This window comes from Ranitomeya variabilis, chromosome 6, assembly GCF_051348905.1.
Source record: "Ranitomeya variabilis isolate aRanVar5 chromosome 6, aRanVar5.hap1, whole genome shotgun sequence".
In the NCBI taxonomy this organism is placed as follows: Eukaryota; Metazoa; Chordata; class Amphibia; order Anura; family Dendrobatidae; genus Ranitomeya; species Ranitomeya variabilis.
In genome coordinates, this window is record NC_135237.1 from 515232252 (window position 1) to 515260155 (window position 27904).

Sequence of the window (27904 nt, forward strand, 5' to 3'; positions counted from 1 at the left end):
CTATGGGGAGTGCATTATGCTATATAAAGGCCTATGGTGAGTGCATTATACTGTAAAGAAGCCTATGGGGAATGTATTATACTGTATAGAGGCCTATGGTGAGTGCATTTTACTATAGAGACCTATGGGGTGCTTTATACTATATATAGGCATACAGGGATGGAGTGCTTTCTACTATATAGAGGCCTATGAAGAGTGCATTATATTGTAAGAAGGCCTATGGCGAATGCATTATACTATATTGAGGACTATTTCATGCATTATAATATATAAAGGCTATTTAGGGAGCCATCTAGTGTGGGGATTACAGTGAGGGGGCATCATACAGTGTGGGAGGTACTATACAGTGAGTGGGCATTATACTATGTAGAAGAGAACATCATACTCTGTATAGGGAAGCTGTGCAGGAAGGAGACTGGGGACATTATTAAATGTTAAGTGGGTACTTATTGTTATAGGGGAACTCAGGTTATTGTGACTGTCAAAGTGGCACAGAGAGGGAATTTTATTTTGTAGGGGGCAAAAAGTGGGCACTGTTTTCTAGTGAACTTGCACATGGCATTACTATATTTTAGAGGGTTGGTTTACCATTTAGAAGGCACACAGTACCACAAAGTAGGTGCAGTAATAGGGACATGGAACGCCCGCCAGGGCCGTGGGGTACTCGGTACCGGGTACTTGAAGGGGATGTCACAGCGGTGGCGACCTGGTCCGTGGCCCTCGGCACCCAAGTGAAAGGGAATGTCATTAAAGGAGTTTTGAATAAAGTTTGTGTTCGTGACGCTACCTGTGGTTCTCGGTCAGAGGTGACCGACGCTGCTTAAAGGGGTCCGCTGGGGTGATGTTATGGCAGCTAAGATGGTATAACTTCCCACAGGTGAAACTGGGTCCCCAGTGCTCCCGGTGTGTAGATGGAGATGGTGGGGATTGTAGAAAGAAACAGAGGACACAGGTTTGCAGTCTCTTTACCTGGTTTACTGAAGACTTCAGGCAGCCACAGTCCAGGGCACAAGATCACAGGTACAGGCAGGATCCAGCCGGCTTGGAAGCAAGTTCAGAGTCCCCTTTACCAGGTGGAGTTAGAAGCCTTCCTACTAGCGCTGTGGTGTAGTCCCTTGCTGCCTGTGGCTTCTGTCAAGGTCCTCACCTCTGCCCTCTGTAGGGAGGTAGCCCAGTCGTAGCTGTCCTCCCCAGTTCTCACTCTCCTGCGCTTCACTTCCCCTTCACTCTCACTACAATCTGTTCTACGTTCTGTTCTATCTTTTTCCTTTCAGGAGCTGCAGCACACTCGTGGCTGCACGGCCCCTCTCTCATACATTCTGCCTCAGTCTGCTCCAGTCTGCTGTCTGGCAATCACTGACTGACTTTCCATCCAGACCAGAATATATATAAGGGAGCCACCCACAAGCTGGATCAGAGCTCCCCCTTCTGGCCTGGAGTGTGAACATGTTGCATGCTTGTGTGTACCTGATAGAGAGGATCCTCCTTCGCTTCCAAGTGTGACATCACTCTCCCCGTGAGGAAAGCAATGCCACTGTGACAACCAGGAACCTGGGGTGTCACAGACACATACGGCAGCAGTGGCTCAGTATTGGGGTATCAGCAGGATGAGGAGTTTGTGTAGGTTTGGAATAGATTGGGGATGGCGCAGGAAATGTGAACAAATGTGTCTTTGTTGTAATCTCTGCAGCTGAGTCCTGGCTGTAGAAGTTGTTGTGTCGGTCTGGGCCAGATTGAAAAAACGTGAAAAGTGAATGATTCCATCAGAAAGAACATCAGCTGTCAGTCACTATCAGTAACTCTACTGTAATCTCTCACATGTTCTGCAGCACTGGAATCTACCACTATATGGTCACCATATAGCAGTAATATCAATGTTGGTCTTTTGTATAGAGTTTTTTTTAGTAACAACACGGTCATCTGCGGAGGTTCCCATATATCTACAATTAGGATGCACCACCATAGTTGTAATCAGGTTACCTGATTAGGGGCCCACTAGAAAGTTTCACCCCCCTTAATCAAACCCCTAACTACGCCTCTGACACCAGATACAAAATTACAAATTTATGGCAAGTGACATGTCCTCTTAAACCACTTAACCCCCAAGGGTGGTATGCATGTTAATGACTGGGCCAATTTTTACAATTCTGACCACCGTCCCTTTATGAGGTAATAACTAGTCTGGAACGCTTCCACGGATCCCTGTGATTCGGACAATGTTTTCTTGTGACATATTGTACCTCACGTTAGTGGTAAAATTTCTTTGATATGACTTGCATTTATTTGCGAAAAAATGGAAATTTGGCAAAGATTTTGAATTTTCATGCCCTTAAATCACAGAGATATGTCACACAAAATACTTAATAAGTAACATTTCCCACATGTCTACTTTACATCAGCACAATTTTGGAACCAAATTTTTTATTTGATAGGAAGTTATAAGGGTTAAAATTTACCAGTGATTTCTCATTTTTACAACACCATTTTTTTTTAGGGACCACATCACATTTGAAGTCACTTTGAAGGGTCTATATAATAGAAAATAACCAAGTGTGACACCGTTCTAAAAACTGCACCCCTCAAGGTGCTCAAAACCACATTCAAGAAGTTTATTAACCCTTAAGGTTCTTCACAGGAATTTTTGGAATGTTTTAAAAAAATGAACATTTAACTTTTTTCACAAAAAATGTACTTCAGATCCAATTTGTTTTATTTTACCAAGGGTAACAAGAAAAATTAGACCCCAAAAGTTGTTATACAATTTGTCCTGAGTATGCCGATACCGCATATGTGGGGGTAGGTAGACCACTGTTTGAGCGCATGGCAGAGCTTGGAAGGGAAGGGGCGCCATTTGACTTTTCAATGCATAATTGTCTGGAATTGAGATCGAACGCCATGTCGCCTTTGGAGAGCCCCTGATGTGCCTAAACAGTGGAAACACCCCAATTCTAACTCCAACCCTAACCTGAACACACCCTAACCCTAATCCCAACCCGAACCATAACCCTAACCACACCCCTAACCCGAACACGCCCCTAATCCCAACCCTAACCACACCCCTAACCCCAACACACTCCTAACCCCAAACCCTGACACACCCCTAGCCCTAATCCCAACCCTAACCCCAACCGTAAATGTAATCCAAACCCTAACCTCAACTCTAGTCCCAACCATAACCCTAACTTTAGCCCCAACCCTAACCCTATCTTTAGCCCCAACCCTAACCCTAATTTTAGCCCTAACCCTAACTTTAGCCCTAACCCTAACTTTAGCCCCAACCCTAACACTAACTTTAGCCCTAACCCTAACCCTAATGGGAAAATGGAAATAAATACATTTTTTTATTTTATTATTTTTCCCTAACTAAGGGGGTGATAAAGAGGGGTTTGATTTACTATTTATTGTGGGTTTTTATAGTGGTTTTTTATGATTGGCAGTTGTCACACACTAAAAGACGCTTTTTATTGCAAAAAATAGTTTTTGACACATTTTGAGAGCTATAATTTTTCCATATTTTGGCCCACAGAGTCATGTGAGTTCTTGTTTTTTGCGGAACAAGTTGACGTTTTTATTGGTACCATTTTTGGGCACATGCCATTTTTTGATCGCTTTTTATTATGATTTTTGGGAGGCAGAATGAACAAAAACCAGCAATTCATGAATTTCTTTTGGGTGGGGAGTTTATACCGTTCCGTGTGTGGTAAAATTGATATAGCAGTTTTATTCTTCGGGTTAGTATGATTACAGCGATACCTCATTTATTTTTTTTATGTTTTGGCGCTTTTATACAATAAAAACTATTTTATAGAAAAAATCATTATTTTTACATCGTTTTATTATGAGGACTATAACTTTTTATTTTTTCCCTGATGACGCTGTATGGTGACTCGTTTTTTGCAGGACAAGATGACGTTTTCAGCGGTACTATGTTTATTTATATCCATCTTTTTGATCGCGTGTTATTCCACTTTTTGTTCGGCGGTATGATGCTAAAGCATTGTTTTTTGCCTCGTTTTTTTTTTTTCTTTTTTACGGTGTTCACTGAAGGGGTTAACTAGTGGGACAGTTTTATAGGTCGGGTTGTTATTAAATATGTGTACTTTTATTTTTTTTTTTTCATTTACATAAAGAAATGCATTTATTGGCACAATATTTTTTTTTTCTCTATTTAGGAATTAAAAAAATATATTTTTATACAGTATATTTTTTTTTTACTTTTTTACATTGCAGGATGCACATCACTGTATAAATTCAGATCACTGATTTAACACTTTGCACAGCACTGTGTCAGTTCAGCGATCTGACAGGCAGTGAAGGAGGCTTCTCAGGTCCTGCTCTCAGCAGGCCCTGACAAGCCACCTCCCTGCAGGACCCGGAAGGACCCTGCGGCCATCTTGGATCTGGGGGTCTGCAGACAGGGAGAACCTCAGAACAACGCGATCACATCGCGTTGTTCTGAAGGTCTCAGGGAAGCATGTAGGGAGCCCACTCCCTGCGCGATGCTTCTCTATGCCACCGGACCACTGCGATCATGTTTGATCGCAGTGTCCCGGGGATTAAAGTGCCGGGAGTGGTCCGTGACCGCTCCTGGCACTTAGTGCGGGGTGTCAGATGTGAGAATCAGCTGACACCTGGCTGCGATTGGCCGCACTCCTCCGCATGAGCGCGGCTGATCGTATGTGACGTACTATTTCGTCCATGGGGATTAAGTCCCAGGTCACATGGACAGAAAAGTACGTCAGATGGCAGAAAGGGGTTAAAGGAAATCTGTCAATAAGATAAAATCCCATAAGCTGTCTATAAGGGGATGTAGGTCATAGGAAGCTGAATAAAATGATATCTGTAATCTGATGTCTTATTCCAGAGTAATTCACATTTTTCTTAATATGAAAATGAACTGTTAAGATCTATGGGACGGACAGAGATCTCCCCGAGAATTTGACTCCAGAGCTTGTTTACAGTGGAATACAGTGGAATCGTGATAGTGTGCGCATTACACACTGGCACAATTAGGCAATCTGCAGTCACAAGAGTAAATGCAAAGATTTGTCTAGAACCTTGAAAAACCCCTTCAGAGTCCTTTCACATTGCATTTTTGTCCTACATTTAGCATGTACCCTGCCAAAACCTCTCAATATATCCATCAAATATGTCTCTATTGCCAAATGAATGCCAAAAGAGTATCTTTTTGACCTCTGTTAGGACGGTATATGCTAGCATGCTGCCAAAAAAGGAATGTAATAGAGTACTAAAAGTATAATGTTTTTTTACATGATGTCTAGTGTGTGACAAATGTATGGCATCTGTCACAGGCATCTGTTCTTATCAATAACTTTCCATGATGGATCCATTAAAACAGCATGTGGGGTGATACATACATAACATGGATTCCTTAATAAGGCTACTTTCACACTAGCGTTAACTGCATTCCGTCACAATGCGTCGTTTTGCCGAAAAAAACGCATCCTGCAAAAGTGTTTGCAGGATGCGTTTTTTCACCATTGATTAACATTAAGCGACGCATTGTGACGGATTGCCACACGTCGCACCCGTCGTGCGACGGATGCGTCGTGCAGTGGCGGACCGTCGGGAGCAAAAAACGTTGCTTGCAACGTTTTTTGCTCCGTCGTAAACGTCTTTTCCGACCGCGCATGCGCGGCTGGAACTCCGCCCCCACCTCCCTGCACTTCCCCGCACCTCACAATGGGGCAGCGGATGCGCTGGAAAAATGCATCCGCTGCCCCCATTGTGCGGCGGAGACAACGCTAGCGTCGGGAACGTCGGCCCGACGCACAGCGACGGGCTGAGCCCGACGATAGTGTGAAAGTAGCCTAAGTCATCCATCGTCTATAGCTATAATGGCATCTTTTACACAGATCTATCATGAAAAAGCTCATGACATATCAGCAAAATGGAGTGGGGAATCTATTTGTGCTCTAACTCCTCCCACAAAGTATGTCCTGATGCTGGCTCTGATGTCAGGACGGAATCCTTCATTGTACTCGCCTCAGCATTCAGTAGTACACGCTGCATGCTGATGGTCACAGACCGAGGAGAAATTAATGGGCTGGCGGCCTTCCAAATGCAGCTGCCAGCCCAAGCACTGTGGTCTCCGGTGATAAAAGGTCATCCAGGGCTATAACCGGCCCATGGGTCTGAGGTTGCCCACCACTGCCATAAACTATGAGTGACGATGCCAGTTAGGCCAGATTCACATTGTGTTAACAGCAGCCCGTTTAACACATGCGTTAATGGGCTGCTGTTAACGCAAGTGCCGGTATGGCAGCGCGCTAGCGCAGATTAAGCATCTGCTAGCTCTATCTGCGCTAGCGGTGACGGACCCGGAAACGCTGCAGCTCAGGGTCCATCACTCAATGACAGCACATCGCTAGCGCACGCCCATTGTGGGCGTGCGCTAGCGATGCGTCCAACATACGGGTTAATGGCGGCGTTAACGGACTGCGTTACACCGCGTTATGCCGCGGTCTAACGTACTCCGTCTAACGGACGCCTCTAGTGCAATGTGAGCCTGGCCTTAAGCATCTGTCACAGCCTCCGTATACATTAGGAGCTTTTTCTGACATATGTGTTAAATTGAACCCACAATCACGATGCAAAAACTATCTAAGGCCCCTTCACAGATCCGTATAAAACCGGCACCAGAAAAAAACAGTATTGGTGTTATCAGTGCTTTGGATTAGTGTGCCACCAGTGTATCATCCGTGTTCCATATGTGCTCCATCAGTGTGTCATCAGTGTGCCCTTCGTGTTCCATCAATGTGTCAGTGTTACATCAGTGTGCCATCAGTGTCATCAGTGTGCCATCCATGTTCCATCAGTGTGTCATCAGTGTGTCATCAGTATGCCATCAGTGTGCCATCTTTATTTCATCAGTGTGCCATCCGTGTTCCACCAGTGTTCCATCAGTGTGTCATCAGTGTGCCATCCGTGTTCCACCAGTGTGTCATCAGTGTGCCATCCATGTGCCATCCGTGTTTCATCAGTGTTTCATCCATGTGCCATCCGTGTTTCATCAATGTGCCATCCGTGTTTCATCAATGTGCCATCCATGTTCCATCAGTGTGCCATCTGTGTTCATCAGTGTGTGTCATCCGTGTTCATCAGTGTGTCATCAGTGTGCCATCCGTGTTTCATCAGTGTGTCATCCATGTGCCAACTGTGTTGGTCGTGTTTTCCACGGACCTGTAGACTTGTATTGTATTGTCATTTGTGCTGCCAGAAAAAATAGACATGTCTCTGTGTGGTTCACACGGACCCACAGTCCCTGTAAACATACAGACATGTGCACAGCAGTGTAGGTTATCTGTGATAAAAACGGATGTCACATGATCGGCAAAAACGGAATGTGAAGGAGACCTAACTGAGAGGGGTGAAAGCGTTGCTTTTTGCTCCCATCACATATCCATGACCAATGTAACATGTCCTAATTTTTCTCAATTTGCAATAATTTGCCCAAATATGCAGGTCGATTCTTTTTATGGCAATTGTTGTTGGCGGTCATGACTCATGAGGTCCTGCACATTGTTATGTGGGCATGTATTGCTTCACTTAATGCAATTCTTCTGAAGAGCCCACATATTCCCTGGGCTATTTATAATGTTAGTGACTATTTTTGTTCCAGAGGGTAAAGGGGCTGTGTCTGCACCCCTTGTAGCTAGGCCCCTGTGTTTGTTCATCATTTCTAAAACAAATGGGGGGAATAATAGATGTACACGTGCTGCATTTTTACCAATGAATTCATTCTCTTGAACTTCAAAAGATGCCATTGCTGCTGGACATATTGGAGGGTTATCATTGATGTCCTCGACTGTTACTTCAATTTCCAGGGGCTTCGCCACAGCAACACCGTTGAAATTTTTTGCAAATGCGAAGAAAATATACTGAAAAATAATGAGTATATAGTATGTGAGTTTGTGAAAGATTATATATTAGATTGAGTATAGGTAAACTGTCAATAATACGTCCTGGTCTTCTTTAATAAAGTTAGATAAACAGGGTAGATTGAGGGCCAAATTGATGGAAGCTCAAGGCAAGAAATTTGAGGGGCCCTAACTGCAATAAAGACCTCTCCTGGTTGCCTGTGGTAACTTCATATAAGAGAATGGACTATTCATATGTGTGTGTGGTCCTGTACTTTGAGGTCTATAAGAGATATGGAGATAGCCGAGCAAGTAGCCCTCTTAGACTACTAGTTGCACACATCCAACATTCATGGTCTTAAAGGAGGAGCATGTGATTAAGGTTTCCGAGGTCCCTAAGGTGGCAGAGCCCCTGGGGTTTGTGCGCTATCTATCTATCTATCTATCTATCTATCTATCTATCTATCTATCTATCTATCTATCTATCTTAAAAATCTAATTATCCATCTTATGATGTCTTCTCCAAACAGGTCCACTCAGAAACCTTGGCTAAAAAAAGCTCCTAGAAAATGCTCAAAAGAATGGCCATTTGCATTTCTATGTAAAAAATGACTTGATGTGCATACTGTATGTTTAGGCTTTTGAGTGTCTTTTAACAACTTCATGTTTCCCAAGATGCCAAGCGGTTAAAAGAAGATTTCCGACTAGTGATGATTTCTCGAGCACGCTGCAAGAAAAACTAAAACTCTGAGCACTAAAAAATACTCGGAGGACCCCCAAGCGTGCTCGAGAAATCTCGAGTAGGCCGGAGTCACACACAGCGAGATATGGCCGAGTCTCGCAGGTTAAAACCAAGCTCTGGCACTCCAGAGCGGAGCGAGCGGCCGCACAGCAATACATGGAGCCACACGCTCCGCTCCGGAGTGCCGGTGCCAGAGCTTGTTTTTAACCTGCGAGACTCGGCCGTATCTCGCTGTAGTGTGACTCCGGCCGTAAAGAGTATATTCGCTCATCACTAGTTCTGACCATTCTTCACAATTTTCTGCTCCAAAGACGCTCTGTACTTTACAATACAAATCAACGGGAAGATTCAAAAGTTGCCGGAAGATGCCTGGGCATCTTTTTGAACGTTTTACCTGAGGTTTTGCTAGGAAAAATCTCTGGTGGTTCTTTTGTTGTTGAATTTAGTTTAAAACTCTGGAAAATGCCAGTATAAACACTGGGAAACGCTAAAAAAAAACCCAGCTAGTGCCCAAAACTGTAAAAAAACTGCGCTTAGGAAACATTTTCGAAAAAGACATGTACACACAGGCCAAGTAAGAATTTTGTCAATCAACTTATAAAGCCTCTCTATGTATGTAAACTGTAGATTAAAAGGTTTCGCTGCTTTTACTGGAATAGATTAGAACTCATATATGTTTTTACCACTGAAGCCTTTCGGGACGGACGCCGTGGTAGACCGATGTTAGCAAGACAGGACTTGTTACAATATTGTAGCCCGATCTGGATCTTACCTTATCCTGCTCCTCTCTGTCCAGCGGTTCCGTGACATTAATAGTTCCATTATTATCAATAGTAAATGGAAATCTCGGAAATTTTTCTCTTTGGTGCAGTTCATAAATGACATTGGGATCATTCCAAGTGACCTAAATACAAAGAAAATTGCTATGTTTACTGCACTCGGTAAATTTCTAAATCAACGAGAATTTCATTTTGTTTTCTTGATGACCTTTTCTATTCACATTGAACATATAGGGCCCGATTCATCAAGATTAACATTGGTTAGTCCCCGCTGGAGCACGGTTTGTGGGACAACGAAAGCCATCCCTTGTCATGAATTTGTCTCCCACTTTGTCGGAGCTGAGCAAAATTGATGTGAGAACGCCAAAAGTCACAACATTTTAGCACAATCTTCAATTGCACCAAACTTATGCTACTATTAAAAGCTTTTTACACCAGAATACTAGAGTAATAGCTTTGATGAATCTGGCTTAAAAAGTTTAGCCAGTGTTCGACTACCTGTGATAGATATACAGTGGCTTGTAAAAGTTTGGGCACCCCTGGTCAAAGTCACTGTTAGGCTATGTGCACACGATGCGGATTTGTTGTGGATCCCCAGCATTTTTCTCTGCGCGGAAGTCCACAAAGGATTACTAGAGCAACGTTAATCAGTGGTAATCCAGAATTGTTGTGCACACGTTGTGGAAAATTCTGTCCTTATTCGCAGCATTTTATTTTCCGCAGCATGTCAATTTTTTTTGCAGATCTGCAGAGTTTTCCCCCCATTGACTACCATTAAGTCACTCAAATCTGCAACAAAAGTGCAGGTGTAAAAAGGTTTGCGGATTTGATGTGGATTTGGAGCTAAAAAATACAGCGGATTTGCAAAATTATGTCAGAAGGAGGAAGAGTGTGTGGGTGGAGAATCTGGAATAGAGAATATCTTGGTTAAAACACATCAACAATGGAGGTTGGACTTGAAAATGACTTTTTTACATTAAAATATCTTTATTGAGCTTCCAAATGTGCAAACAAAGCCACATACAAATCCGCATGTAAATCCGCGTCAAAAACGCATGAAATCCGCACAAAAAACACGAGGAATTTACACTGAGTTTTCTGCCAAGAGATGCAGAATCCACACAGGCAAATCAGCAATGTGCGCACATAGCCTTATTGTGAACAGTTAAGCAAGTTGAAGATGAAACGATCCTTAAAAAGCCTAAAGTTAAAGATGACACATTTCATTTCTATTTTAGGGAAAAAATGTATGCATAAAGTATATATTTTCATCTTCTATATTTTAAAAATTACAAAAAGAAAAATGGGCCGATGCCAAAGTTTGGGCACCCTGCATGGTTAGTACTTAGTAGCATCCCTTTTGCAAGTATCACAGCTTGTAAATGCTTTTTGTAGCCAGACAAGAGTCTTTCAATTCTTGTTTGAGAGATTTTCATCCATTCTTCCTTGGGAAACTGTGCCAGTTTTGTGAGATTCCCGGGTCGTCTTGCATCCTCTGCTATTTTGAGGTTTAGCCACAAATTTTCAATGATGTTCAGATCAGGGGGACTGTGAGGGCCATTTTAAAACCTTCAGCTTGAGCCTTTTGAGGTAGTCTATTGTGGACTTTTATCTGAGTGTAGGATCATTATTGATTTGTAGAAGCCATCTCTTTTCAACTTCAGCTTTTTTACAGATGGTGTTAGGTTTGCATCAAGAATTTGTTGCAATTTCATTGAATCCATTCTTCCCTCTACCAGTGAAATGTTCCCAGTGCTACTGGCTGCAACACAACCCCAAAGTATTGTTGATCCACCCCCATGCTTAAACCCCTTAACCCCCAGAGGTATTTTCGGTTTTGCGTTTTCCCCTCCTACCCAGAGCCATAACTTTTTTATTTTTCCGTTTGTTTTTTGTGGGACAAGTTGTACTTTTGAACAACACCATTGGTTTTACCATGTCATATACTAGAAAACGTGGAAAAAAATCCATGTGCGGTGAAATTGCAAGAAAAGTGCACTTCTACATTGTTTTTTTTCTATGGCTTTTTTACTAGGTTCACTAAATGCTAAAACTAACCTTCCATTATGATTCTCCGGGTCATTACGAGTTTATAGACACCAAACCTGTCTAGGTTCTTTTTTATCTAAGTGATGAAAAAATTTTCCAAACTTTGCTAAACAAAATTGCTCCATTTTCCAACACCCATAGCGTCTCCATTTTTTGGGATCTGGGGTTGTGTGAGGGCTTCTTTTTTGCATGCCGAGCTGACGTTTTTTAATTATACCATTTTGTTGCAGATGCGATCTTTTAATCACCCGTTATTGCATTTTAATGCAATGTTGCAGCGACCAAAAAAACGTAATTCTGGTGTTTTTACTTTTTTTCTCGCTACGCCGTTTAGCGATCAGGTTACTCCTTTTTTTTATTGATAGATTGGGCAATTCTGAACGCAGCGATACCAGACATGTGTATGTTTCATTTTTTTTATTTTGAATGGAGTGAAAGAGGAGTGATTTGAACTTTTATATTTTTTTATTTTTTTACATTTTTAAAAACATTTTTTTTACTTTTGGCATGCTTCAATTATCTCTATGGGAGACTAGAAGCTGTCACAACCCAATCGGTTCTGCTACATAGATGATCAGATCGCCTCTATGTAGAATTACTCACTTGCTATGAGCGCCGACCACTGGGTGGCGCCCACATCAATCCGGCAGTGACAACCATAGAGGTCTCCAGGAGACCTCTGGTTGTCATGCCAATGAACTGGTGACCCGCGGTCACGTGACGGGTGTCACCGGTGGGTGAGTTTCCGGCCCGATGGCCAGAAGCCAGAGTTAAATGCCGCTGTCAGCGTTTGACAGCGGCATTTAGCAGGTTAATAGCAGCGGGTGGATCGTGATTCCACCCGCGGCTATTCCGGGCACATGTCAGCTGTTCAAAACAGTTGATATGCGCCGAGAAAGATGTGGGCTCACCGCCAGAGCTCACATCAAAGGGAGAGTGTCCGACATCTGCATCAATATACTCCCGATCCCGGAAAGGGGTTAATGGTTGGCAAGATGTTCTTTTCCTGAAATTCTGTGCCCTTTTTTCTCCACGCATACTGTACCTTTGATCATTGTGGTCAAAGAGTTCTATTTTAACATAATTAGTCCACAGGACTTGTTTCCAAAATGCATCAGGCTTGTTTACATGTTCTTTTGCATACTTCTAATGCTGAATTTTATGGTGAGGATGCAGGAGAGGTTTTCTTCTGATAACTCTTCCATGAAGGCCATATTTGTGCAGGTATTTCTGAGCAGTAGAACATTGTACCACAACTCCAGAGTCTGCTAAATATTTCTGAAGGTCTTTTGCAGTCAAGCAGGGGTTCTAATTTGCCTCTCTAGCAAACTTATGAGCAGCTCTCACTGAAATTTTACTTAGTCTTCCAGACCTTATTTTGCCCTCAACTGTTCCTGTTAACTGCAATTTCTTATTTACAATTCGAACTAAGGAGAGGGCAACTTGAAAACACTTTGCTATCTTCTTTTGGCTTTCTCCTGCTTTGTGGACTCTCACCATTTTCATTTTCAGAGTTCTAGGCAGCTGCTTAGAAGAACCCATAGCTGGTGTTTTTTTTTGGCACAAGGTTAGAGGAGGCTGGGTTTTTATAAAGCTGGGAAATTTGCATCACCAGGGCTTTCCTACCGATGATAGTGAACAAGCCATAACCCTAACAGGCTAATTAAGGTCTAAAATCCTTGCTCAAAGTTATCTGAGCACACAAATCACCAAGGCTGCCAAAACTTTTGCATCGGCCCATTTTCCTTTTTTTAATTTTTAAAATATAAAAGATGAATATATATTGTTTTGCTTAGAACACAAAGGAAACCTGTCATCTTTAACTTTAAGCCTTTTAGAGATTATTTGATCTTCAACTTGCTTAACTGTTCACAATATCAGTAATTTTGACCAAGGATGCCCAAACTTTTACATGTCACTGTAAGGAGCTGTGGTGTCATGCAGGACCATTGGTTCATTTAAAGAAAACCTGTCAATTGTGTCAAGTTTCTGCTCTTGCTTAATTCCCGCTGCTCCTCCGAGTATTCTGATGTTTGTTTTTAATTCTTTATGCAGTTCCAAAGTTATGGACCTTTTATATTTTTATGATCTTACCAAGTGGGAGTTGCTCAGATGATCCTCTTCAGACTGTTCATTTTTAAACCAAAAGGAAGTACAGGAAGAAAAATCCTCTTTTAGGCTATGTGCACACCATGTCTGTTCATAATCCGACTGATAAAACGCTTCAAAAGTGACCTTTGGAATAAACATAATGCACAGCAATATCAAAACGACATTGTTGTGCACATGTTTTGTCTTATGTCACTTCTTTTATCTACTTAAGGGTTCGGAAACCCTGAGTGGTTAAAAAATGTGACATTCTCAGTCTTCAAGTCGCTTCTACTCGAAAGTCGCCAGCTCTCTATACTGCACAGTGTTGAGAGAAAGATGCTGACGCAAGAACGACGCCGTGTGCACATACCCTTAGGTATAGAGAGGAAGTTGATGGCAGGGTAGCTGTTGCAAGAACAACGTTGCAGCCGTCTCAGGAAAATGACTGCCAGTGTTTTCCTGAAGCGGCTTCACCAGGGAAGATTTGGTGGCTTGCTGGCATCTAAATGACATTGTGTGAACAAATCATTAGGTATACAGAGAATAACGTCAGCTCTGGAAAGCTGTATCAGGCAATCAATGGCTAATGTTTTCCTTTGAAAGAAACTCGGCATCTAAGGATATTTGCACTTTCCCGAAGTTGCTTCAGGAAAAAGCCACTGTTTTCTCTCCTGAAGCAGTTCTGCCGGGAGGAATCCGCCTGAAAAAGAAAGCGTTCTTCATACATTCCCTTAGGCTCGGTGCCCACACAGTCTTTTTGCTGAGTTTTCAAAGCAATAACTCCAAGAGCCTGATTCATCATTGCATTACCTACATTTTTGGGGGCCAGGATACCTCTCAATGAGGGACTTTTTCATTTGTGACAAACGCATTGCCCCCTTTTTCAAAGTTGTCTTTTTCCAGATGTTTTAGACAAAGACTCGAAAAACTCTGTGCTCAGAAAGCCTCACACTTCTGTTTACTCACACAATGGCCTTCAGGTCAAGGAGCCTCTTCATACAAAGAATTGTGAATTGGCTGAATTTGAAACATCATTATTTTCCTTGTAAATGTTCTTACTCATCATGTTTAGGAAACATCCTGGGAATGGGTGAACAATGGAATAGCTGAGTCTTTGCTCTCTAAGGTTGAATGGGTTAAAATGCTGTTCTTTTCACAAAGCATTAATAGTATCAGCGTTCAGGCCGCCTTGGCTCTTGGTTATATTTTCCATTGCGTGGATTATTTTACAAACTCTGTTCTGAAATATCATAACATTACAGCCCTTCTCTGTGTTAATGTTGTATGTAACACGCTTCCCGAGAGCCTTCTCAATAGTGTTCTCCATTGTGTTATTGAATTATTACTGCTAAATTTTGCAATATGGGTTTTGGTTTTATTGGGTTGAGCAGAATAATAGTATGATTTATGATGAGAATTTGTCCCAGAGAACATTCAGGGAACAAACTTACAATAGTACACATGATTAGCTTGATGCTTGCATATACAGAGCCCCTAAGTAGTAGAAGAGCAGAATCACCCTCAAGTGACCCCATTTTGGAAATTATACCCATTTATCTACAGGTGTTGTGACTATTTTGACTCCATGGATGTCTTCCAGAAACAAGCAGCAGTGGATGTTGCTGAGTGAAAATTGCAAACTGCTATTGCTGTGCTCAGTACGTTGTAGTGACCAGTACGTTGTAGTGACCAGTACGTTGTAGTGACCAGTACGTTGTAGTCACCAGTACGTTGTAGTGTCCAGTACGTTGTAGTCACCAGTACGTTGTAGTCACCAGTACGTTGTAGTGTCCATTACGTTGTAGTGCCCACCTCATGCTTCTGGTGACATACACCTGTAAACTAGACTGGCCGATCATGGGTGTTGCTACAGGGTGTCAGCTCTCCTATAGAGCTGACACCCCCATTTGATTACGGCGGCGCACAGCGTGAGCCCGTGCAATCACAAAGATGAATATATACGGCGGTTTGCGGGAACACTGCTTCCGCTGCGCCATACATATACGGCACATGTCAGGAAGGGGTTAAACAGTAAAAACGAACAATACTTGGATGACACACAGATATAATCTGCGTACAATTAGTTTATTATCACGTACCCAATAATTGCAATGGGAACGTTTGGATAATAAACAGACATTTCTTTTTGGGGGGTGGAAGGACAACACCAAAAAACATGGACATGTGAACAGTCCCATAGACTCTAATAGAGACAAGGTATTTTTCATGGACAGAACACGTATGTAAAAAAATGGACAACTGAATGAGGCTTTATTCAACAAGAAGCTTTTTCTTTTTTTAAAGTGCATTGGAAGTGATTTTTTATGTGGATTTTAGAAAAGAATTTCATGTAAAAAAAACATTTGTGTGTGAACATGTCCTTATCTAGACCAGTGGTATATCTCCATCACCTGGAGCAATGCATCAGTTCATTGATGTAGCCCTGTATCTGCCGTACATGAAAATAAAACCATAGAAATGAGCCGAAGCCTAATGGAGGTCAGACAGTGTCCAAAATGATTCCGTTGACCTCATAATAGTGGGGTGGGGGCTCTTTTGTGAGTCTCTTAGGGTTTCTGTCGGAATTCTGTTTTTCGAGGATTTTGGTGAAAAACCTGACACAATACTCAGCAGAGAGCTCTGTACGTGTGCGAACCTGACCTTACTATTGGCACCCAGCAGCCAAGGTCCTTAATGTGCCATTGCCTTGTACACATTGGGCACGTGCCGTACAGCAAGTTGTTCTGTAACGCTGGACATAAATGTAGCCGGGCACAGTAAACCTAGCTGGCAGTACCAGCCAACAATGCGTACATGAGAAGGCTGTTAGTGACAGGGTGTCACTACCTAAATGCCTCTTTATGATGAGTATTTGGGGAGTTTTTGATGTTGCAGATTTTCTGCACCTATTAGGTAAATCAGGTTACTAGCATTTTTTTTTCATTGCATTTTTAAGGGCTGTTTTATCGTATTTTTAGCTCGTTTTTGACTGCGTGGGTTCTGTCTCTTTTTGCTATGTCTTGTTTTAGGCAAAGCTGTTTTTGTTATACTTTCTGGTAACTGGCTTTGACAAAACTTTATTGAAACGGTCATGTGCAAATTACATGAGTTTTTAGTGCGTTTCTGCAGCAAAATTGCTCTAATAACGCATGTCTGTTTTTTACTTGGGAATTTTCTTCATCTAATTCAAGTCTATGGGTAAATTCCGCACAGTGTATCGGCACGAGAACGTGCTGCGGATTTCTAACGCGCCCCGCAGGTCAGTGTACACAGCATTAAAAGAGTAGTTGGCATAAGATTTCTACAAATCCCATCCACTTTTTTGTAACTGTAGTCGTGCTTTCACGCTGCGTTCTTTGCTACGTTCAGTGGTCCCGTCTTGACTCACATCGAAAGTCCCCGCAATATGAGATTAGGGCCGGCGGGGCCATTGACTATAACAGTGCAGATGGAGTCACCATGTGCTTTGTCGTGCATCATTTTCGGGTGAATATGTTTTGTGGGGATTCAGTCATAAGCCCCAACAGGACCATTAAACAGGGCAAAGAACACAATGTGAGACCACCATAAGATACTACTTTTTTGTGTAGTGAAAATATGAAGTGTCAAAAACTCTACGAATACTCATGATACATTGCATACAGTCAGCGCCATTTTAAATAGTTATTTTTGCAACTTGGCCGCATTACACTTTGCATAGAGGTAAGTTTAGAGACATTGTCCATTCCTGTAATGACGCAGGGTGGTGGTTTAGATCCATTTAATACACATACAATTTTACAAGTCAGTACCTTGGTAATACTGTATGGGTGTACGTCTGTGGAGTTTTCCGTTATGGTAATTGGTTTTGGTGCTTTCCAAAGATTTTCCAAGATGGAAATATACACCTTCGCGTTATGACTGAAGGGTCTCTCTGCAAGGTCTGAGACTTCCAACAGAAGTTCATATTGCTTATCCCCAAACTTCAGAAACTGACTTCCTGCAAGAAAAAAGATAAAAAGCTCGAAAACTGTATATAAAACTGCAAACATGAAACCTACTATACGCAAAAAAACACAGACATACGTGTGATGAATGAAGTTTTTCATAAAGTTCCCTTTCAGGGCTCGTTCATAAGAGCGTATAATCGGTCTGTGTGGTGTCCAAGTGAGTCACAAACAGCACACAGAGAGCAGACAGACCATTATATAGCTGTGCCGGTGCACATGGCCAATTTTCTATGCCGACCGGTGGTCTGCGTGGAAAAAAAATCACAGCATGCTCTACTTTGGTCCGTTTTACAAGCCAGAATAATGCATTCAATGTAAAGACAGCTCTTGCCTATGTCCGCAAGGCAGATGAGCGCACAGAGCTGGGCACTTCTGCATTTTGCCGTTGCGACTGAAATGACAACTCATTAAAGGCAATTTTTACCAGCTTATTTCCCCATATATTTATGTTTATACTGTATATATATATATACATATATATATATATATATATATATATATATATACACACAATTAAAAATTCACAATTGTACTTTCTACAGGGAAAAAAAATTATATATATATTTTTTTTTTTCCTGAAGAAAGTACAATCGCACAATTTTAAACAAAAGGGGAAAGTGATGGCTAAGGGTCTAGGAGACCAGTACTTGAGATACAAATATCAGGTAGGAAAATTCAACTCAGCTTCCAAAAGATGTTATAAACCACGGTTAATTTATGTTTTAAGGGAGTGCAATCACTTTTTCAAACAGGACCCTGAAGGTTTGGATTTCTTTTTCCCTTAATAATAAAAACCTTCATTTATAAACTGCATTTTGAGATTACTTGTGTTATCTTTTCCTAATATTTATATTTGTTTGGTGATCTGAACAAAGGTGTATCTAGCCTTTCCTGCACCCGGGGCAAAGGATCAGTTTGGCGCCCCCCCCCCCCCAACCTCCCCCATTTGAACCTTAACTCTATTGAAACTGTATGACCAAGCCAAGGTACATTCCTGAATCCCCATAATGTTACAATAGATACCAATAACAGTAAAATTAATTGAGACAGCGGTAGGTTAAGTGTTTTTGAATATCCATATTGAATCAGGAGCCCCATAGAACCCTGCATTATGGTTAATAATGGCCCCATAAGATCCTCCATAGACACATTTGCTCAATATAGTGCTCCACAAACATTGATTATGGCCCCATAAGATGCTCCATAAATATATTTGCCCCATATAGTGCTACGGAAATGTTTATTATGCCCCATAAGATGCCCCATAAATATATTTGCGCCATATAATGCTGCACAAACGTTAATTATGGCCCCATAAGATGCTCCATAAATATATTTGCCCCATATAGTGCTGCACAAACGTTGATTATGCCCCATAAGATGCTCCATAAATATATTTGCCCCATATAGTGCTGCAGAAGCATTGATTATGCCCCATAAGATGCTCCATAAATATATTTGCCCCATATAGTGCTGCAGAAACGTTGATTATGGCCCCATAAGATGCTCCATAAATACATTTGCCCCATATAGTGCTGCACAAACGTTGATTATGGCCCCATAAGATGCTCTATACAGACACTTGCCCCATATAGTGCTGCACAAACGTTATGGCCCCATAAGATGCTCCATACAGACACTTGCCCCATTTGCTGTTGCTGTGATGAAAAAAAAAAATCACATACTCACCTCTCCATCGCTCTCGCTCAGGCCCCCAGCACTTTCAATATTCACCTGCTCCTCGTTCCGGGCGCCGCTCCATCTTCAGCATCTTCTACACTGACGTTCAGGCAGCGGGCACGCTCTAACCACGTCACCGTGCCCTCTGACCTCAGCATCACTGCAGAAGACAGAGCGGTGCCGTAACGAGGAACAGGTGAATATCTTGCAGCGCTGCGCTCCCCTCCCCGTTATACTCACCTGCTCCTAGCGCTGTGCAGTCCCTGCTTCCCCGGCGCCGGCAGCTTCTTCCTGTATTGAGCGTTCACCGTTACCGCTCATTACAGTAATGAATAAGCGGCTCCACCCCTAAGGGAGGTGGAGCAGCATATTCATTACTGTAATGAGCGGTACCATGTGACCGCTCAGTACAGGAAGAAGCTGCGGCGTTGGGGAACCAGAGACCTGCAGGGACCACGCCGCCAGGAGTAGGTGAGTATCTCAGTGTGGGAGCGGCAGAATGCCGCTGACGTGGAGCCTCCTTGGACCGCCGCATTATCAGGCAGCCCGCTGGCGCCCCCCTGTCGGCTGCGCCCGGGGCACATGCCCCGGCTGCCTCCCCCTTGATACGCCACTGGATCTGAAACATTTAGGTGTGACAAACATGCAAAAGAATAGGAAATCAGGAAGGGGGCAAACACTTTTTCACACAACTGAATATAATGACCCTTTATAATCAGATACTTTTGACCCCAAAACACAATGAGAAATTTTTATCATAACTGTTTTCAGTATCCAAGTCTTTAGCACTGCAACTGTTTTTCTAGATTATTCGCATCAGTTTTGTGGATTTTACTATTACTTATCAGAAATAGCGGTATGAAATTATATACAATGTCTTAGATTATTTTAGAATACATTGTAAGATATGCAATGCAGGGTTCCTGCTCCTTGGAAGATGGAATTTTTTTGGAAAACACTCCGGGTTAGCAACATATGCAAATCATGTGGTGAGGCTCATTAGAAGATCGAATATTGACTTATATAGCAGTTATCTCCAATAGGTGGCGCTAGAGAGACAGATAATTTGCACAACCATTCCCCAGGGACCATTGCTTGGCCTATAAGGATATGTTCAGAAGGATTTTGTAGGATTTTTTGGAGTAAATCTACTACTAAAATGATTCCTGTTCACTTGATGTTAATCGTCTTTGCTGTTCATATAAGTGGGTTTTTAAAGCTTTTTTTCTTATTCATTTCAGGTTTTGTAAAACGCTTGGTGAAAAAAAAAAAAAGGAACTTCTTTGAAGCGGATCCTGATGAAATTTGCTCCAAACTTGGAACAGTCCAATCATAAGACTGCAAAAACACGGCAGCAAGAAGAAAACCTAACCCACTTCAAAACTGCTTGTGGAAAATAAATACTCCAAAAAAAGTCCCTAAAAAGTGAATGTTTCCTGAATGGTTTTTGAATACTTATAAAATATTCTGTTTGTACATAGCCTACGTCTCTACGCCAGCTTGGTGGGCTCTACAAGGAGAATTGGCATCTCCTACACTGGTCATGGACTCACCACTACTGCTCTTTGAGGACCGTCTCTTGCCATTCTTGTGAAAATGATTTATAATAAGTTTTAGGAGATAAATCTTTTCAAATAATCAGAATTTATGTAATAAGAAACACAGCTGACACACATAAACACGATGATTATAGGAACTGGGAACCAAACGTGGTTGTTATCCCTCCGTGACCTTAATCTCTTCTGTTTGTGCAAACATTCAATTTATTAAATGTGTCCAAGAAAGAAATGTGGAATATAAACATCCGGAAGAAAAAAGCAAATCTCCACTGTTGCAAACAGAAGGCCAACATAATGCTCCCGAGTCCCAGTGTAAAATCTGTAAGAGGAGCTCCCACCTAAATGTGTTTACATCTACAATAAATGAACGGACCCGATTTATTGGGCAATTAAATGCAATTACTACAATACAATTCATCTTTAGCACCCCTCCCCTTCCCACAGAATCTACTAAATAATTGGAATAGGCTTATAGGGTTTTTCTAAAAATTGAAGTTAACCCCTATCATTAGGATTGGGGATGATTTGCTGATTGGAGCCGCTGAGAGTGTGGTCGGCCTCTGCTCCATTCATTGTCCATGGGACTGCTGGTGATAGCTTTCTCAGGCAGTTCAATAGACAATGAATGAAGTGCAGGTCGAGTATACGCATCTCCTGTCCATTTAAGGTGGACCCGTTCCCAGTGTTTCAGAGCCCCATGATTGTTGCTGTCCCACCATTCAAATCCCAGGTGATCAGCAAGTTATTTCATGTTCTGTGGATAGGGATAACTCGGGATTCTCGGAAAACCCCTTTAAAGATTACATAATTCCTCCTTGGTTTTCTCCAACTTGGGCCCACTGATTACTAAATCCTTATGGGCCATTCAATTCTTGGGATCACTATCCCTAAATCAGACAAATGTACATCATGATTTAATAAATGGAGGATGAGAGATAAGGGAGAAAGCCCAAGAACTCTAGTCTTTTTCTTACAGCACATATAGATGCACCTCCATATATAATGGGCCCCATATGATGGTCCATATATAATGGGCCCCATATAATGCTCCATATATAAGGGGCCCCATATGATGCTCCATATATAATGGGCCCCATATAATGCTCTATATATAATGGGCCCTACATAATTCTCCATATATAATGCACCACATATAATGCTCCAAATATAATGGGCCCCATAGGATGCTCTATATATAATGGGCCCCATATAATGCTTCATATATAATGGGACCCATATGATACTCCAGGATATGAAAGGCCCCATATATGATGCTCCAGTATATGATAAGCCTCATATAATTCTCCAAATATAGCGGGCCCCATATATGATGCTCCAGTGTATAATGGGCCCCATATATTGCTCCAAACATAAAAAAATTAAATACTCCCTCTCCTCACTGATCACTGCTCTGCTCCGGACTCCATCTGACCTAAAAGTCATGGTCAGAGGACAGAAAAGATGCTGCAGTGGTGGAGCGGGGTGAAGTAAATAGTGAAAGTTCCAGGGCCCTGAGAAGGTAGGGGGGCCCACTCACGGCGAGTCCCCGATGGCGAGTGGGCACTTGCCTGGGTGCTGACGCTGGCTCTGCCAGTGTCTCCCTCTGAATGGACACTGCATGGGTCAGCTAGGAGAAGCTGAGCAGTCTGTTTGGGGATTCAGGATTCAATCTGGTGACCTATTGTTTCCTGGTCAGTTCTTCTGCTTGTTGAGCCAAAGCTCTTTTCCTTCCCTGTCCAAATGCTGATTCTTCCTTTGTCCTTATTCTCCCTTCTTGGTTTGCTCCTTTCCAGGTGTCTTCCATTATACCATTTTGGTTTGTCCTATCACATTCAGGGTGCGGCTTTGCATAGTGCCCCTTCTCTGCACTTCCTCGCTGGCTATATTTCTCCTGGTGGATGTATTCTTAGCAGTTCTAGCTCTTTACATTAGGGGTTTACCTTGCTGGGCAAACTCCAGTTATATTCTTGTTGCAAGTTGGTGTGCTTTCCTTCCCAGTACCTTATCCTTTTACCACTGTTAGGTTCTTGTTTTTTTAACCTTCACCCCCCACCTTATTTGTGTGTCTAAAAAATCTCACCTTGAGTTCTGGTATCTCGTCTCACACTTTTGTTTTTCCCCTTGTTGTAGTGTGTTGCGGCCTCCATTCTGGTTTGTCAGGAGGTATGAGAAACCCCTCAACGGCAGTTTAGGGAGTTAGGCTTGAGGTGGTGTTTCTAAGTTTGTGTGACTAGGGTCTTTCTAGTCTGTACAGGGACCAGTTGGGTGTAGGTGCAGCGTTTCACTGGTGTGAGTGTGAACAGAGTGGAAGCTGCAGCCTGTTCAGTGTGAATTTTGCCTGGAGTTGAACACTTCTTTTTTGCGCTGGAATCTGATAACGCTCAAGCTGATGACGCTAATCTGTTCGGGTGAGCCTGCATTAACATATATGCCCTGCTAAATGAACTATTTATTTGCTGTGATACCGCTGTGTCCAGAAGAGGCTGTTTTTGATTTTGAAAGCAATAAAACTGCGACTGTTTGGACCGAATTGCCTTGCTTGGGTGAACACTACCTTAAGCCTTTCTGAGACAGTGGATCCCTACTATATATATACGTATATATATATATATATATATATATATATATATATACATATATATAATATGCACAATATACACTATATATATATATATATATATATATATATATATATATATATATACATATATGTGTATTTGGAATAATGTAATTGGAATAATTTGGATATCAGATACTACTATATTGCAACACTACTACATAGACATAGCAGATCCAATACTTGAGATATTGTACTTATGTTAGTTACAAAAAGATTAACATTTTTCCATTGAACTAAAATAATCGGATGAGTGTGATTAAGTCCCACAATCTTTTTCAATGATAGACTTCCTTTTACAGCCAAAGCAATTAAAGCCAGCTGTTGGCTAAGTTAATGTTAAGCTGCCCGGAGCTTTCTTAGGATCCGATGATTGTTCTGTACGTACCATTTATAGTGGTGGAAATTTCCCCCGTTACATTTTTGATCTGGAAAAACATGACCTTGGCTGGATCTGGGATCTGTTGCTTGATTTTATAGACGAGTTGGGCATTGGGTGTTGATGGGTCATCATTATCTGTTGCAAACACTTTGACAAATGGTAGGCCTAAATTGGTCAAAATACAAAAAAAAATTGCAAAAAATGATTTTATGAATTCTAACATCGTCAGATTAATTTTCTTTTTGTACATTCAGTTTTGTATTAAGGAGTTTTAGGCAATTGAGAGCAACTATGCATAAACCATTCCCAAGATGTTGGAAAGACACGTATACCATGAAAGATGGCAGTCCTCCAGGTATCCAGTGCACTCCAATCACCCGATGAATGAGAAGCATTTTGCTAATTTGTTGGGTGATTGGTGACATATGACATATGAACTCTCGTCTACGCTGCTGATATATAAAAATGTAGATGATACATGCAGACACAGTATGTGACGCAAACATTTTATTTTCATACACATGTATATACACATAACATGCACATACACCGAAGAGCAAAAAGTTTTGAACTTTTGACTTTCAGGCTCCATATCTCACCATCCACTACTGCTTCGATCGTGAGACTACCATAATTTTATAGACAACCATCTTAGCTATCTCATATATAAATTTGACTTGCAAATATTTAGCAATGTATATAATTATTTATCCAGATTCCTGCTATGTCACTGCATTGTTACTGTTTTTCTCCTGATGGTGGAAAAATTGTTTTCTTCCCATATACTCCAAATTACAACCTGTTCATACATTCCCTAATAGCTCAGTGTGTTATTAGGTTGATTCCCAAGTGAACATTCATAGATACAGAAACATGTACACACAGAGCACATACATACAGGGACATGTATACACAGAGCACATACATACATAGACATGTATACACAGAGCACATACTTACAGAGACATGTATACACAGAGGACATACACACAGAGATATATAAAAACAGAGTACATACATACAGTGACATGTATACACAGAGCACATGCATACAGGGACATGAATACGCAGAACACATACTGTACAACATATACATATACATACACAACAGAATACTTACCAGCCTGTCTATCTCCTCTTCTCTTCTTCAATTCTTCTAGACTCCCGCATGGTACAGGACCTCTAGTGACATGATGGTCACATGACCATGATGTCACCACAGGTCCTTCTGTACTCTCAATGTCTGAAACTACACTGATAATGCAGAACTGCTATTCTTAATGTAGTTTCTGCAGCAAATGCTGGGGGCCGTGGGCAACTGTCAATTTTCCACCCCAACACCGGCCCTGGGTCCATAACACATGGATTGGAAAATGTTGTATTAGATGATAGAAACATAACAAGTAAGAAATAAGAAGCACTTAGTAACATGGATCTTTCTTCACCTACCGGGCCTGGACTGTTCTCTGACTCCACCATGATACTCGCTCTGGTTGAATACTGGTGCATTATTATTGATGTCTCCAACAATTATAATAACAGTAAATGGACCTTCAACGATCGATCCTCCACTGTCAACTGTTTTTACCTACAGATGAAGAACACAAATAATTCCGACAATTTCTATAAACATAATAACCGAATCATAGAAATCAACTATATAGGATAGTGAAGAAATTAATCTACTAAATTGTTTGGAGGGATAATATTGGCTGTATAGTGAGGAGACTTTAATATTAATTACTAGTGATGAGCGAGTGTACTCGTTGCTCAGGCTTTCCCTAGCACGCTCAGGTGGTCTCCGAGAATTTGTCAGTGTTCGAGAATTTAGTTTTCATCGCGGCAGCTGAATGATTTACAGCTACTAGCTACTTTTTTAAGTCTATTTTAACTGGGATTTTTTTTTAGTTCACCATTGTGGAAGTGGTTTAGGGCTTACAGATGTTTTCGCCTGATTCATAACTTGCAACTTTTCAAAAAGTCACAAAATTTGTTGCATTTTTTCTCTAGTCCTCCCTCCAGTATCATTTTATGCACATCCGCAATTTTTGTACAATCTTTGTTAAAAATTGTAAAACATGCAAATTTATGCTCTAGAAAGTAGCAAAAATTGTTAAATACAGAAAAAAATACCATTTTTTAACGTTGCACAAAATTCACAAACTGCGTACGACAGTTCCATGAAAATGGTACAAAAAATGTCAGCCACAGCCACAGGATCAAAGAAGAAAATAAACTTTAAAAAATGCAAATAATGAATCGGGCAGGGTATAGATCTCCCCGAGAGACACGTAGATCAGGAGAGTGGGCTATCAGTCATTACATGTCTCACATTGGTAAAGCTCCTTTCATTTAGTGAGCTGTGAAGATCTTTGAGCCGGACATATATCTCCCTCCAGAGCTCATTTAATCCCTTAACCCCCAGAGCTTTTTTCAGTTTTGCGTTTTCGTTTTTCGCTCCCCTTCTTCCCAGAGCCACAACTTTTTTATTTTTCCGTCAATATGGCCATGTGAGGGCTTGTTTTTTGTGGGACAAATTGTACTTTTGAAAGACACCATTGGTTTTACCATGTTATGTACTAGAAAACAGGAAAAACATTCCAAGTGCAGTGAAATAAAAAAGTGCAATCCCACACTAGTTTTTTGTTTGGCTTTCTTACTAGGTTAACTAAATGCTAAAACTGACCTTCAATTATGATTCTCCAGGTCATTACGAGTTCATAGACACCAAACATGTCTGTGTTCTCTTTTATCTAAGTGGTGAAAAAAAATCCAAACTTTGTCTAAAAAATAAATTGCGCCATTGTCCGATACTCGTAGCGTCTCCATTTTTTATGATCTCGGTTTACGTGAGGGCTTATTTTTTGCGTGCCAAGCTGACGTTTTCATTCATACCATTTTGGTGCAGATATGATATTTTGATCGCCTGTTATTGTATTTTAATGTAATGTCACGGCGACCAAAAAAACATAATTCTGACGTTTTTTCTCGCTATGCCGTTTAACGATCAGATTAAAGTTTTTTTTATTGATAGATCGATTCTGAACTCGGCAATACCAAATATGTGTATGTTCGATTTTATTTTTATTGTTTTATATTGATTGGGGCGAAAGGGGGGTGATTTGAACTTTTATATTTTCTTTTTTTTAGATGTTTAAAAACTTTTTTTTATTTTTGGCATGCTTCAATAGCCTCCATGGTAGACTGGAAGCTGCCATAGCCCAATCGGCTCTGCTACGTAGAGGCGATGTTCAGATCGCCTCTATAAGGGCTCATTTCCACTGGCGAGGAAAACGGACGAGTGCAATCCGATAAAAAATCGGATTGCACTCGGACCAATGTTATTCAATAGTTGTCTTTTCATTTGCGATTTTTTTCTCAGCCGAAATCGGACTGAGAAAAAAATCGCAGCATGCTGCGATTTGCTGCGAGTCTCGGACGAGACTCGCCAATGCAAGTCAATGGGTGCGAGAAAAAAATCGCACAGCACTCGCACCATGCGAGTTCTGTCCGATTTTTACGCACCGGTGTCCTTTGAAAAGCCGGCAATTCAGCGCGGTGTACAGTAAAATCACACTGACAGGTTAGAATAGACTAGATATATACACATAGAATAGGTATATATACATATATATATATATGTCAGTGAGACACCTATATATGTATATTTATATTTAATGCAGCGCAAGATAGCATTAAAGCCGCTAATTCAATTGCCGGCTTTACATTTCTCCTTCCCAAACCCGACATGATATGAGACATGGTTTACATACAGTAAACCATCTCATATCCCCCTTTTTTGTGCATATTCCACACTACTAATGTTAGTAGTGTGTATGCGCAAAATTTGGCCGCTGTAGCTGCTCAAATAAATGGTTAAATGGCGGAAAAAATTGGTGTGGGCTCCCGCGCAATTTTCTCCGCCAGAATGGTAAAGCCAGTGACTGAGGGCAGATATTAATAGCCAGGAGAGGGTCCATGGTTATTGGCCCCCCCGTGGCTAAAAACATCTGCCCCCATCCACCCCAGAAAAGGCACATCTGGAAGATGCGCCTATTCTGGCACTTGGCCACTCTCTTCCCACTCCCTGTAGCTGTAGGGGGGGCCAATAACCATGGACCCTCTCCTGGCTATTA

The 27904-nt window shown here is 41.5% G+C and overlaps 1 protein-coding gene across 1 annotated transcript in view; it reads right to left on the minus strand.

The window, feature by feature from the left end:
* CDH17 (cadherin 17) overlaps positions 1-27904 on the minus strand; it is an 86886-nt gene that overhangs the window by 37841 nt on the left and 21141 nt on the right. The window contains exons 4-8 of the mRNA XM_077270965.1: positions 25218-25356; positions 23775-23933; positions 17333-17520; positions 9395-9526; positions 7751-7901 (exon numbers count right to left, since the gene is read on the minus strand). Of these exons, the coding sequence (XP_077127080.1) occupies positions 7751-7901; positions 9395-9526; positions 17333-17520; positions 23775-23933; positions 25218-25356 (769 nt within the window). The remainder of the gene's footprint in view (positions 1-7750; positions 7902-9394; positions 9527-17332; positions 17521-23774; positions 23934-25217; positions 25357-27904) is intronic.